The 15,000-nt window shown below is 45.9% G+C and overlaps 1 protein-coding gene across 1 annotated transcript in view; it reads right to left on the reverse strand.

Annotated features, from left to right (window-relative positions):
* LOC135559998 (noelin-2-like) overlaps positions 1-15,000 on the reverse strand; it is an 86,715-nt gene that overhangs the window by 68,709 nt on the left and 3,006 nt on the right. Inside the window, exon 2 of the mRNA XM_065000957.1 lies at positions 631-780. Coding sequence (XP_064857029.1) covers positions 631-780 — 150 coding nt within the window. The remainder of the gene's footprint in view (positions 1-630; positions 781-15,000) is intronic.

The following is a 15,000-nucleotide window of genomic DNA, read 5'->3' on the forward strand; positions in this document are numbered from 1 at the left end:
CTCTGTCTGTCTCCAGTATCTCTCTCTTTGTCTCTGTCTGTCTCCAGTATCTCTGTTTTTTTCTCTGTCTGTCTCCAGTATCTCTGTTTTTGTCTATCTCTTTGTCTCTGTCTGTCTCCAGTATCTATGTCTTTGTCTCTCTCTTTGTCTCTGTCTGTCTCCAGTATCTCTGTCTTTGTCTCTCTGTCCATCTCCAGTATCTCTCTCTCTCTTTCCCAAACTATATCTGAAACTATTTCTATCTCTCTAATTCCATCATGATGCTGTCGATAGTAGGACGCAGGGGCCTGTGTGTGTGTGTGTGTGTGTGTGTGTGTGTGTGTGTGTGTGTGTGTGTGTGTGTGTGTGTGTGTGTGTGTGTGTGTGTGTGTGTGTGTGTTCATGTCAACGGCACTCAGACCCGTGAATATCTTATTCCAGTCCACTGTCCTTTCCTCTCTGCATTGTGATTCTGGATTCTGGACACAAGCTTCCATCCCCGAACACACACACACACACACACACACACACACACATACAGACACAGACACACACAGACACACACACACACACACACACACACACACACACACACACACACACACACACACACACACACACACACACACACACACACACACACATACATACCTGTTCTGTGAGTAGGCGTAGCTGACGGCTGCGGGGGTCTCGTTTGCAGAGGTTCTGAGCGGGAGCAACCACTGTACACACACACTTCCCATCAGGGTCCGATGCCGAGCTGTATACCTGCCAGCCTTCATCTGGACCCGGATACAATGCCTGGAGGGAGGGAGTTAGAGCTATAAACTTGCAGACAGAGAGAGAGATAATTGAGGCGATAACCTTGCCTGAAAACTGCGGCCCTAATACCTAAGGCTAGGCTAGGCTAATATCTAAGGCTAGGCTAATATCTAAGGCTAGGCTAATATCTAAGGCTAGGCTAATATCTAAGGCAAGGCTAATTACTAAGGCTAGGCTAGGCTAATATCTAAGGCTAGGCTAATATCTAAGGCATGGCTAATACCTAAGGCTAGGCTAGGCTAATACCTAAGGCTAGGCTAATACCCAAGGCTAGGCTAGGCTAATATCTAAGGCTAGGCTAATTACTAAGGCTAGGCTAGGCTAATACCTCGACTCGCACACATTGTGGGGACATCACAACAAATATGTTCCCAAAACAAACAGAAAACTGTCCAGTTGTGCGGATGATTCTACAATTGTGTTTTGGGAACATACTGAATCTTTTGTGATGTCCCCACACACACACACACACACGCACGCACGCACGCACGCACGCACGCACGCACGCACGCACGCACGCACGCACGCACGCACACACACACACACACACACACACACACACACACACACACACACACACACACACACACACACACACACACACACACACACACACACACACACACACACACACACACACACACACACACACACACACACACACACACACACACACACACACACACAGCACACACACACACACCTGAAGGTCACTGTGTGTGTCATGATGTCCTCTGATTCCTGATAATCACACTGATGACGGAAGACAACTGCACATACAGATGCAGGATCTTAATTTGATCACCCTGTTGCAGGACAATGGGACATTTCAAACGTGTAGTGTAGTCGAGGTTGTTTTTTTTTACTTCTGAAGTTAGTCATTTACATTTTGAAATATCAGACTATATCAAAAATGTCCATTAACTTTGATCCACATAATAACCCTCCTTGCTGCAGGATTATTTTCTTGCTGTTGCAAACTGGCTCAAATTAAGATCCTTCATCTGTAGCTTTTAGCTCAGCGGATTCAAACCCAGACCCTTTGTCATTCAATTTTAAAATCAAACCTATTCAATGACATTATCCACCCGTTGTAGTGAAACATCTCTCTCATTTCAGGTGTAAAGGTCGAACTAGAATAGAAAGCCGGCGGTGGTTTTGTGTTTCTCTCTCTATTTCTCTCCTCGCTGTCTTTAATTAATAAAACAGCACCTCTCACACCTTCTCCATCTGCTCCTCATCAATTACTGTGTCTGTGTGTGTGTGTGTGTGTGTGTGTGTGTGTGTGTGTGTGTGTGTGTGTGTGTGTGTGTGTGTGCGTGTGTGCGTGTGTGCGTGTGTGTGTGTGTGTGTGTGTGTGTGTGTGAACTTGATGAACTTGCAAAGAGTTGCTATGGCAGCACACACACACACCTAACTCGTTGTCAGCAGGCGTTGGTATTATATTGAGAGGGTCTTGGCTGTCTCTGGCACACAAAAGGGAGATTCACTAGTTCCAAATACACAGTTACAATACCGGACAAGAACCTGACACCCTCAGCACAAAGAGGGACAAACACTGGAGGTTCAATTAAAAACAAGGGCAAATGGTTTGATGAAGAATGCAAAAAAACTAAGAAAGAAATTGAGAAACTTGTCCAACCAAAAACATAGAGACCCAGAAAACCTGAGTCTACGCCTTCACTATGGTGAATCACTAAAACAATACAGAAATACACTACGGAGATGTCAGGGTTTTCCTGTGGTGAAGTAGAGGACCAAAACGCAGCGTGGTTATATTGACTCATGTTTAATAAAAACAGATAAACATGAACACTACAAAACAATAAACGTGGAAAACCAAAAACAGCCCTATCAGGTGCAAATCAAGCCGCATTTTGGTCCTCCGATCCTTCTCGCCTCTCCTCTTCAGATGAAGAGGAGGACGACCGTGACAGAATCACCCACCAACCAAGGACCGAGCAGCCTGGTAAAGGACAGCGACGACAGCAGCAGCAGCAGCAACAACAGCGGCCAGCATCACAGGACTCCTGGACATGGGAGGAGATACTGAACGGAGAGGGACCCTGGGCACAGGCTGGGGAATATCGCCGCCCCAAAGCAGAGCTGGAGGCAGCGAAAGCTGAGCGGCGGCGATATGAGGAGGCAGCACAGCAGTGCGACAGGTACGAGAGGCAGCCCCAAATTTTCTTTGGGGGGGGGCAGACGAGGTGTGGTACTAAGCCAGGTAGCAGACCTGAGCTCACTCCTCGTGCTTATTATAAGCAGCGCATGACTGGTCAGGCACCGTGTTATGCGGTTAAGCACACGGTGTCGCCAGTACGTGCCCATAGCCCGGTGCGCTATAGGGCAGCCCCCCGAAAGTGCCATGCGAGTGTGGGCATCGAGCCAGGGCGTATGGTGCCTGCTCAGCGTGTCTGGTCGCCGGTGCGCAGTTTTGGTCTAGGGAATCCTGCGCCGGCTCTGCGTGCTGTGTCTCCGGGGCGCTGGGAGGGTGCAGTGCGTCCTCTGCCTGCGCTCCGCTCGTGCCGGGCAAATGTGGGAGTGGAGCCTAAGGGAGAGGTGCGTGTAGTAAGCACCAGATCTCCCGTGCTTACCCACAGCCCGGTTCAACCTGTGCCTGCACTCTGGAGGGTCCGGGCTGGAGTAGTTGTCCAGCCTGGGGAAGTGGTGCCAAGGTTGCGCACCAGAGCTCCAGTGCTCCCCCACAGCCCGGTCCTTCAGGTGCCTCCTCCTAACACCAAGCCTCCTGAAGGTCTCCCCAGCCTGGTGGTTCCTGTGGCAGCCCCACGCACCAGGCTGTCTCTCTGTCTCCTCCCTGCAGGTGGTCCTGTCTGTCCGGCGCTGCTGCTGCGGTCTCCCGCCTGTCCAGCGCTGCTGCCGGAGTCTCCCGCCTGTCCGGCGCTGCTGCCGGAGTCTCCCGCCTGTCCGGCGCTGCTGCCGGAGCCCCTCAGCCCAGAGGCGCCAGAGCCCCTCAGCCCAGAGGCGCCAGAGCCCCTGCCCCTCTGTCCCGAGCTTCCGCCCTTCTGTCCCGAGCTTCCGCCACTCTGTCCCGAGCTTCCGCCCCTCTGTCCCGAGCGGTCATTGAGAAGGGTGGCCATGGTTAAAAAGCCACGGAGGCGGACAATAAGGCGGACTAAGACTATGGTGAAGTGGGGTCCGCGTCCCGCGCCAGAACCGCCACCGCGGACAGACGCCCACCCAGACCCTCCCCTATAGGTTAAGGTTTTGCGGCTGGAGTCCGCACATTTGGGGGGTGGTACTGTCACGTTCTGACCTTTATTTTCCTTTGTTTTGTATTTATTTAGTATGGTCAGGGCGTGAGTTGGGTGGGCAGTCTATGTTTGTTTTTCTATGATTTGGGTATTTCTATGGCAGGTGTCATTAGTTGTCTCTGATTGAGAATCATACTTAGGTAGCCTGGTTTGCACTGTTTGTTTGTGGGTGATTGTCTATGTTGATGGCTTGTTTCAGCGCAGCTCGCATTAGCTTCACGGTTGTTATTTTGTTTACTGTTTTTGTATAGTGTTTCAGTGTTCAGTTCTTTCTTTTATTAAACATTCAACATGAACACATATCACGCCGCATTTTGGTCCTCCGATCCTTCTCACCTCTCCTCTTCAGATGAAGAGGAGGACGACCGTGACAGGAAAAAGAAATCATGCTCTCATCCAACACTTCCCACACTGCCCCTACTCGGATGGTATCGCGCCGTCCCAATCTTCGCTCTCTCTCCCCCGCTACTCTCTCCTCTTCCATCCTATCATCTCTTCCCTCTGCTCAAACCTTCTCCAACCTATCTCCTGATTCTGCCTCCTCAACCCTCCTCTCCTCCCTTTCTGCATCCCTTGATTCTCTATGTCCCCTATCCTCCAGGCCGGCTCGGTCCTCCCCTCCTGCTCCGTGGCTCGATAACTCATTGCGAGCTCACAGAACAGGGCTCCGGGCAGCCGAAAATGGAGGAAAACTCGCCTCCCTGGGACCTGGCATCCTTTCATTCCCTCCTCTCTACATTTTCCTCTTCTGTCTCTGCTGCTAAAGCCACTTTCTACCACTCTAAAGTCCAAGCATCTGCCTCTAACCCTAGGAAGCTCTTTGCCACCTTCTCCTCCCTCCTGAATCCCCCCCTCCTCCCTCTCTGCAGATGACTTCAAACCATTTTGAAAAGAAGGTCGACGACATCCGATCCTCGTTTGCTAAGTCAAACGACACCGCTTTCTGCTCACACTGCCCTACCCTGTGCTCTGACCTCTTTCTCCCCTCTCTCTCCAGATGAAATCTCGCAAATAACCTGCCCGCTTGACCCTATTCCCTCCTCTCTTCTCCAGACCATTTCCGGAGACCTTCTCCCTTACCTCACCTCGCTCATCAACTCATCCCTGACCGCTGGCTACGTCCCTTCTGTCTTCAAGAGAGCGAGAGTTGCACCCCTTCTGAAAAACCTACACTCGATCCCTCCGATGTCAACAACTACAGACCAGTATCCCTTCTTTCTTTTCTCTCCAAAACTCTTGAACGTGCCGTCCTTGGCCAGCTCTCCCGCTATCTCTCTCAGAATGACCTTCTTGATCCAAATCAGTCAGGTTTCAAGACTAGTCATTCAACTGAGACTGCTCTTCTCTGTATCACGGAGGCCCTCCGCACTGCTAAAGCTAACTCTCTCTCCTCTGCTCTCATCCTTCTAGACCTATCGGCTGCCTTCGATACTGTGAACCATCAGATCCTCCTCTCCACCCTCTCCGAGTTGGGCATCTCCGGCGCGGCCCACGCTTGGATTGCGTCCTACCTAGTGACAGGTCGCTCCTACCAGCTGGCGTGGCGAGAATCTGTCTCCTCACCACGCGCTCTCACCACTGGAGTCCCCCAGGGCTCTGTTCTAGGCCCTCTCCTATTCTCGCTATACACCAAGTCACTTGGCTCTGTCATAACCTCACATGGTCTCTCCTATCATTGCTATGCAGACACACACAATTAATCTTCTCCTTTCCCCCTTCTGATGACCAGGTGGCGAATCGCATCTCTGCATGTCTGGCAGACATATCAGTGTGGATGACGGATCACCACCTCAAGCTGAACCTCGGCAAGACGGAGCTGCTCTTCCTCCCGGGAAGGACTGCCCGTTCCATGATCTCATCACGGTTGACAACTCCATTGTGTCCTCCTCCCAGAGCGCTAAGAACCTTGGCGTGATCCTGGACAACACCCTGTCGTTCTCAACTAACATCAAGGCGGTGGCCCGTTCTTGTAGGTTCATGCTCTACAACATCCGCAGAGTACGACCCTGCCTCACACAGGAAGCAGCGCAGGTCCTAATCCAGGCACTTGTCATCTCCCGTCTGGATTACTGCAACTGCTGTTGGCTGGGCTCCCTGCCTGTGCCATTAAACCCCTAAACTCATCCAGAACGCCGCAGCCCGTCTGGTGTTCAACCTTCCCAAGTTCTCTCACGTCACCCCGCTCCTCCGCTCTCTCCACTGGCTTCCAGTTGATAACATCCGCTACAAGACCATGGTGCTTGCCTACGGAGCTGTGAGGGGAACGGCACCTCAGTACCTCCAGGCTCTGATCAGGCCCTACACCCAAACAAGGGCACTGCGTTCATCCACCTCTGGCCTGCTTGCCTCCCTACCACTGAGGAAGTACAGTTCCCGCGCAGCCCAGTCAAAACTGTTCGCTGCTCTGGCCCCCAATGGTGGAACAAACTCCTCACGACGCCAGGACAGCGGAGTCAATCACCACCTTCCGGAGACACCTGAAACCCCACCTCTTTCAGGAATACCTAGGATAGGATAAAGTAATCCTTCTCACCCCCCCCTTAAAAGATTTAGATGCACTATTGTAAAGTGGCTGTTCCACTGGATGTTTTAAGGTGAACGCACCAATTTGTAAGTCGCTCTGGATAAGAGCGTCTGCAAAATGACTTAAATGTAAATGTAAATGTAACTGAAGAATCCATAGACTCTAACCACTTCTGGGAAAATTGGAAAACACCGAACAAATAACAACATAAAGAGTTATCTATCCAAAATGGAGATGTGGGTAAACCACTTCTCCAATCTGTTTGACTTTATAACAAAGAACAACATAAAGAGTTATCTATCCAAAATGGAGATGTGGGTAAACCACTTCTCCAATCTGTTTGACTTTATAACAAATAACAACATAAAGAGTTATCTATCCAAAATGGAGATGTGGGTAAACCACTTCTCCAATCTGTTTGACTTTATAACAAATAACAAACATAAAAACATATCTGATCAAAATGGAAATGTTAGAATCAACTATTAAAGTCTACCAGAACCCACTGGATTCTCCAATTACTTTATAATCAACTATAAAGACTACATAAACCCACTGGATTCTCCAATCTACTTGAATCAAATATTAAAGTTATCTACCAGAACCCACTGGGTAAACCACTTCTCCAATCTGTTTGACCTTATAACAAATAACAACTATAAAAGTTATCTATCAAAACCCACTGGATTCTCCAATCTACCTTTAATCAACTATTAAAGTTATCTACCAAAATGGACCCATGTGGGTAAACCACTTCTCCAATCTGTTTGACCTTTAAACAAATCAACTATAAAGTTATCTACCAGAACCCACTGGATTCTCCATCTGTTTGACTTTATAAAAATCAACATAAAGAGTTATCTACCAGAACCCACTGTGGATTCTCCAATTACCTTGAATCAAATAACAACATAAAGATCACCAGAACCCACTGGATTCTCCAATCTGTTTGACTTTATAACAAATAACAACATAAAGACCACCAGAACCCAGATGGGGTAAACCACTTCTCCAATCTACCTTGAATCAACTATTAAAGACCACCAGAACCCACTGGATTCTCCAATTACCTTGAATCAACTTAAAGAGTTATCTACCATCGGAGATGTGGGTAAACCACTGGATTCTCCAATCTGTTTGAAAGTCTACCAGAACCCACTGGGGTAAACCACTTCTCCAATTACCTTGAATCAACTATTAAAGTTATCTACCAAACCCATGGATTCTCCAAACCTTTCTCAATCTATTAAAGACTTTATAACAAACTGGAACTCCATAAAGAGTTATCTATTAAATGGAGATGTGGGTAAACCACTTCTCCAATCTGTTTGACTTTATAACAAAAACAACATTAAAGAGTTATCTAAAGACTCCAGAACCCACTGGGGTTCTTCTCCAATTAAAGTCCTGACTTTATCAAACCTTGAACAACATAAAGTTACCAGAACCCACTGGATTCTCCAATTACCTTGAATCAACTATTAAAGAGTTATCCAGAACCCACTGGATTCTCCAATCTACCTTTAATCAACTAAAAGTTATCTACCAAAATGGAGATGTCTCCAACCCTTCTCAACTATTAATAACAAAGAACCAACAAAAGGATCTATCCAAAATGGAGATGTGGGTAATCAATCTATTTGAATAACAAATAACAAATAACCCACTGGAGATGGGGTAAACCACTTCTCCAATTACCTTGAATAACAACATCAACTATTAAAGGAGATGTGGGAAACCACTTCTCCAATCTGTTTGACTTTATAACAAATAACAACATAAAGAGTTATCTATCCAAAATGGAGATGTGATAAACCACTTCTCCAATCTTATAACAAATCAACATAAAGAGTTATCTATCAAAATGGAGATGTGGGTAAACCACTTCTCCAATCTTGAATCAAATAATAAAGTTATCTACCAAATGGACTGGATTCTCCAATTAAATAACAACTATTAAAGTCTATCCAGAATGGAGATGTGGGTAAACCACTTCTCCAATCTGTTTGAATCAACTATTATAACAGAACCCACTAACAACTAAAGAGTTATCTATCAAAATGGAAGTGGACCAAAACTTCCAATCTGTTTGACTTTATAACAAATAACAACATAAATTATCTATTAAAATGGAGATGTGGAACCCACTGGATTCTCCAATCTACCTTTATAATCAACTATTAAAGTTATCTATCCAAAATGGAGATGTGGGTAAACCACTTCTCCTGTTTGACTTTAATCAACTATTAAAGTTATCGACCAAACCCATGGATTTCTCCAATCTGTTTGACTTTATAACCAAATAGAATCAACTATCAACTATTAAAGTTATCTATGAAACCACTGGATTCTCCAATCTGTTTGACTTGAAACAAATCAACTATTAAAGAGTTATCTACCAAACCCATGGATTCTCCACTTACCTTTTGAATCAACTAAAAGAACAACCAGAACCCACTGGATTCTCCAATTACCTTGAATCAACTATTAAAGTCTACCAGAACCCACTGGATTCTCCAATTACCTTGAATCAACTATTAAAGTCGACCAGAACCCACTGGATTCTCCAATTACCTTGAATCAACTATTAAAGTCGACCAGAACCCACTGGATTCTCCAATTACCTTGAATCAACTATTAAAGTCGACCAGAACCCACTGGATTCTCCAATTACCTTGAATCAACTATTAAAGTCGACCAGAACCCACTGGATTCTCCAATTACCTTGAATCAACTATTAAAGACCACCAGAACCCACTGGATTCTCCAATTACCTTGAATCAACTATTAAAGACCACCAGAACCCACTGGATTCTCCAATTACCTTGAATCAACTATTAAAGACCACCAGAACCCACTGGATTCTCCAATTACCTTGAATCAACTATTAAAGACCACCAGAACCCACTGGATTCTCCAATTACCTTGAATCAACTATTAAAGACTACCAGAACCCACTGGATTCTCCAATTACCTTGAATCAACTATTAAAGACCACCAGAACCCACTGGATTCTCCAATTACCTTGAATCAACTATTAAAGTCTACCAGAACCCACTGGATTCTCCAATTACCTTGAATCAACTATTAAAGTCTACCAGAACCCACTGGATTCTCCAATTACCTTGAATCAACTATTAAAGTCTACCAGAACCCACTGGATTCTCCAATTACCTTGAATCAACTATTAAAGTCGACCAGAACCCACTGGATTCTCCAATTACCTTGAATCAACTATTAAAGTCGACCAGAACCCACTGGATTCTCCAATTACCTTGAATCAACTACAGGACAAAATACAACCCTCCAACCCAAAAAGGCCTGTGGTGTTGATGGTATCCTACATGACACAATCAAATATACAGACAACAAATTCCAATTGGCTATACTAAAATTCTTTAACATCATCCTTAGCTCTGGCATCTTCCCCAATATTTGGAACCAAGGACTGATCACCAAAATCCACAAAGTGGAGACAAATTTGATCCCAATAACTACCGTGGGATATGCGTCAACAGCAACCTTGGGAAAATCCTCTGCATTATCATTAACAGCAGACTCGTACATTTCCTCAGGGAAAACAATGTACTGAGCAAATTGGCGTTTTACCAAATGATCGTACGATAGACCATGTATTGGCATGACGGTCTGCTTTCTACCAAATGATCGATTCTCCTTTACCATGTATTGGCATGACCCACTGGTCTGCTTTCTACCAAATGATCTCCAATAGACCATGTATTGGCATGACGGTCTGCTTTCTACCAAATGATCGTACGATAGACCATGTATTGGCATGACGGTCTGCTTTCTACCAAATGATCGTACGATAGACCATGTATTGGCATGACGGTCTGCTTTCTACCAAATGATCGTACGATAGACCATGTATTGGCATGACGGTCTGCTTTCTACCAAATGATCGTACGATAGACCATGTATTGGCATGACGGTCTCATCTTTCTACCAAATGATCGTACGATAGACCATGTATTGGCATGACGGTCTGCTTTCTACCAAATGATCGTTACGATAGACCATGTATTGGCATGACGGTCTGATTTCTACCAAATGATCGTTTACGATAGACCATGTATTGGCATGACGGTCTGCTTTCTACCAAATGATCGTCGATAGACCATGTATTGGCATGACGGTCTGCTTTCTACCAAATGATCGTACGATAGACCATGTATTGGCATGACGGTCTGCTTTCTACCAAATGATCGTACGATAGACCATGTATTGGCATGACGGTCTGCTTTCTACCAAATGATCGTACGATAGACCCTGTATTGGCATGACGGTCTGCTTTCTACCAAATGATCGTACGATAGACCATGTATTGGCATGACGGTCTGCTTTCTACCAAATGATCGTACGACAGACCCTGTATTGGCATGACGGTCTGCTTTCTACCAAATGATTGTACGACAGGCCATGTATTGGCATGACGGTCTGCTATACAAACTGATGGTAAGTGGTGTTGGGGGGAAAACATACGACATTATAAAATCCATGTACACAAACAACAAGTGTGCGGTTAAAATAGACAAAAAAAACATTTCTTCCCACAGGGCCGTGGGGTGAGACAGGGATGAAGCATAAGCCCCACCCTCTTCAACATATATATCAACAAACTGGTGAGGGCACTAGTGTGTCATCACAGCAGCAAAATGTGTGACATGTTGCCACAAGAAAAGGGCAACCAGTGAAAATCAAACACCATTGTAAATTCAACTCATATTTATGTTTATTTATTTTCCCTTTTGAACTTTAACCATTTATTTATTATTTTGGATAATGTTTACTGTTCATATTTATTGTTTATTTCAGTTGAATTGAATTGAGAGAGAGAGAGAGAGAGAGAGAGAGAGAGAGAGAGAGAGAGAGAGAGAGAGAGAGAGAGAGAGAGAGAGAGAGAGAGAGAGAAAGAGAGAGAGAAAGAGAGAGAAAAAGAGTGTATGTTCTCCATAGGGTCATCCATTCTCTCCTATAACTCTCCTTTACTTATCCTTTACCTCTCCTCTACCGCTCCTTTACCTCTCCTTTACCTCTCCTTTACCTCTCCTTTACCTCTCCTTTACCTCTCTCCTACTACTCCTTTACCTCTCCTTTACCTCTCCTTTACCTCTCCTTTACCGCTCCTTTACCTCTCCTTTACCTCTCCTTTACCTCTCCTTTACCGCTCCTTTACCTCTCCTTTACCGCTCCTTTACCTCTCCTTTACCTCTCCTTTACCGCTCCTTTACCTCTCCTTTACCTCTCCTTTACCTCTCCTTTACCTCTCCTTTACCTCTCTCCTACTACTCCTTTACCTCTCCTTTACCTCTCTCCTACTACTCCTTTACCTCTCCTTTACCTCTCCCATCCTCTCCTTTACCTCTCCATTACCTCTCCTTTACCTCTTCTTTACCTCTCCTTTACCTCTCCCCTATCTCTCCTTTTTCTCTCCTCTCCTTTACCTATCCCCTACCTCTCCTTGACCTCTACCCTACCTCTCCATTTTTCTCTCCTCTCCTTTACCTCTCCCTACCTCTCCATTACCTCTCCCCTACCCTCTCCATTACCTCTCCCCTACCTCTCCCTTTACCCCTCCTCTCCATTACCTCTCCCCTACCTCTCCATTACCTCTCCCCTACCTCTCCTTTACCCCACCTCTCCATTACCTCTCCTCACTATAACCTCTCCCCTACCTCTCCTTCCTTTACCTCTCCCCTACCTCTCCTTTACCCCACATTTACCCCTCCTCTCCATTACCTCTCCTCTCCTTTACCTCTCCCCTACCTCTCCTTTACCCCTCCTCTCCCCTACCTCTCCTTTATACCCCTCCTCTCCCCTACCTCTCCTTTAACCCTCCTCTCCCCCTACCTCTCCTTTACCCCTCCTCTAACTACCTCACCCTCCTCCCCTACCTCTCCTTTAACCCACTCCTCTCCATAACACTATCCACCACTTTACCTCTCCCTACCTCTCCTTTGACACCTCTCCATTACCTCTCCTTTACCCCTCTACCCTCCTCTCCCCTACCTCTCCCCTCCTTTACACTATAACATCACTATAACACTACATCACTATTACCTACCTCTCCTTTACACCCCTACCTATAACTCACTTTACCTCTCCCTACCTAAACATCACTATAACACTATGACACCACTATTACATCACTATAACACTATAACACCACTATTACATCACTATAACACTATAACATCACTATAACACTATTCCTCTACCTACATCACTATAACACTATTACATCACTATAACTCACTATTACTATCACTATGAACTATTACATCACTATAACACTATCACCACTATACATCACTATAACACTATAACATCACTATAACCTATGACACCACTATTACATCACTATAACACTACCTATTACATCACTATTACTATCATCACTATAACACTACATCACTATAACACTATGACACTATAACACTACTATACATCACTATCACATCACTATAACACTATAACACCACTATTACCTCTCCTCTCCCCTACCTCTCCATTACCTTTCCTCTACCTCTCCATTACCTCTCCTCTCCTTTACCTCTCCTTGAACTCTACCCTACCTCTCCTTTACCCCTCCTCTACTTTACCTCTCCCCTACCTCTCCTTTACCTCTCCTTTACCTCTCCTTTACCTCTCCTTTACCTCTCCGCTACCTCTCCATTACCTCTCCTCTACTTTACCTCTCATTTACCCCTACCTCTCCTTTACCTCTCAGCTACCTCTCCTTTAACACTATAACATCACTATAACACTATGACACCACTATTACATCACTATAACACTATGACACCACTATTACATCACTATAACACTATAACATCACTATAACACTATGACACCACTATTACATCACTATAACACTATGACACCACTATTACATCACTATAACACTATGACACCACTATTACATCACTATAACACTATAACATCACTATAACAATATAACACCACTATTACATCACTATAACACTATAACATCATAATAACACCACTATAACACTATAACATCACTATAACACCACTATTACAATGTAACACCACTATTACACTATAACACCACTATAACACCCCTATAACACTATAACATCACTATAACACTATAACATCACTATTACTCCTTTACCTCTCCCCTACCTCTCCATTACCTCTTCCCTCCTCTCCTCTACCTCTCCCCTACCTCTCCATTACCTCTCCTCTCCCCTACCTCTGCTTTACCTCTCCTCTACCTCTAATTTACCTCTCCTCTCCTTTACCCCTCATCTACCTCTCCATTACCTCTCCTCTACCTCTCCCCTCCTCTCCCCTACCTCTCCTTTACCTCTCGTTACCTCTTCTTTACCCCTCCTCTCCTCTACCTCTCCTTTACCTCTCCTCTCCTTTACCCCTCCTCTCCTTTACCCCTCCTCTCCTCTACATCTCCTTTTACCTCTCCTCTCCTTTACCCCTCATCTCCTTTACCCCTCCTCTCCTCTACCTCTCCTTTACCTCTCCTCTCCTTTACCCCTCCTGTCCTTTACCTCTCCCCTACCTCTCCTTTACCCCTCCTCTCCTTTACCCCTCCTCCTCCTTTACCTCTCCTCACCTTTACCACTCCTCTCCCCCACCTCTCCTTTACCTCTCATTTACCTCTCCTTTACCTCTCCTTTACCCCTCCCCTACCTCTCCTTTACCTCTCCTTTACCCCTCCCTACCTCTCCATTACCTCTCCTCTACCTCTCCCCTACCTCTCCCCTACCTCTCCTTTACCTCTCCTTTACCTCTCCTCTACCTCTCCTTTACCTCTCCTCTCCTTTACCCCTCTCCTTTACCCCTCCCCTACCTCTCCATTACCTCTCCTCTACCTCTCCCCTACCTCTCCCCTACCTCTCCCCTTACCTCTCCTTTACCTCTCCTTTACCTCTCCTCTACCTCTCCTTTACCCCTCCTCCCCCCTACCTCTCCTTTACCCCTCCTTTACCCCTCTCCTTTACCCCTCCCCTACCTCTCCTCTACCTCTCCTTTACCCCTCCTCTCATTTACCTCTCCCCTACCTCTCCCCCTCTCCTTATTTACCCTCCCCTCCTCTCCTTTACCCTCCTCTTTTACCTCTCCCCTACCTCTCCTTTACCCCTCCTCTCATTTACCTCTCCCCTACCTCTCCTTTACCCCTCCTCTCATTTACCTCTCCCCCTCTCCTTTACCCCTCCTCTCACTCCCCTACTCTCTTTACCCCTCCTCTCATTTACCTCTCCCCTACCTCTCCTTTACCCCTCCTCTCATTTACCTCTCCCCTACCTCTCCTTTACCCCTCCTCTCATTTACCTCTCCTCTACCTCTCCTTTACCCCTCCTCTCATTTACCTCTCCTTTACCTCTCTTCTCCTTT

Source organism: Oncorhynchus nerka, linkage group LG15 (genome assembly GCF_034236695.1).
Source record: "Oncorhynchus nerka isolate Pitt River linkage group LG15, Oner_Uvic_2.0, whole genome shotgun sequence".
Classification (NCBI taxonomy): domain Eukaryota; kingdom Metazoa; phylum Chordata; class Actinopteri; order Salmoniformes; family Salmonidae; genus Oncorhynchus; species Oncorhynchus nerka.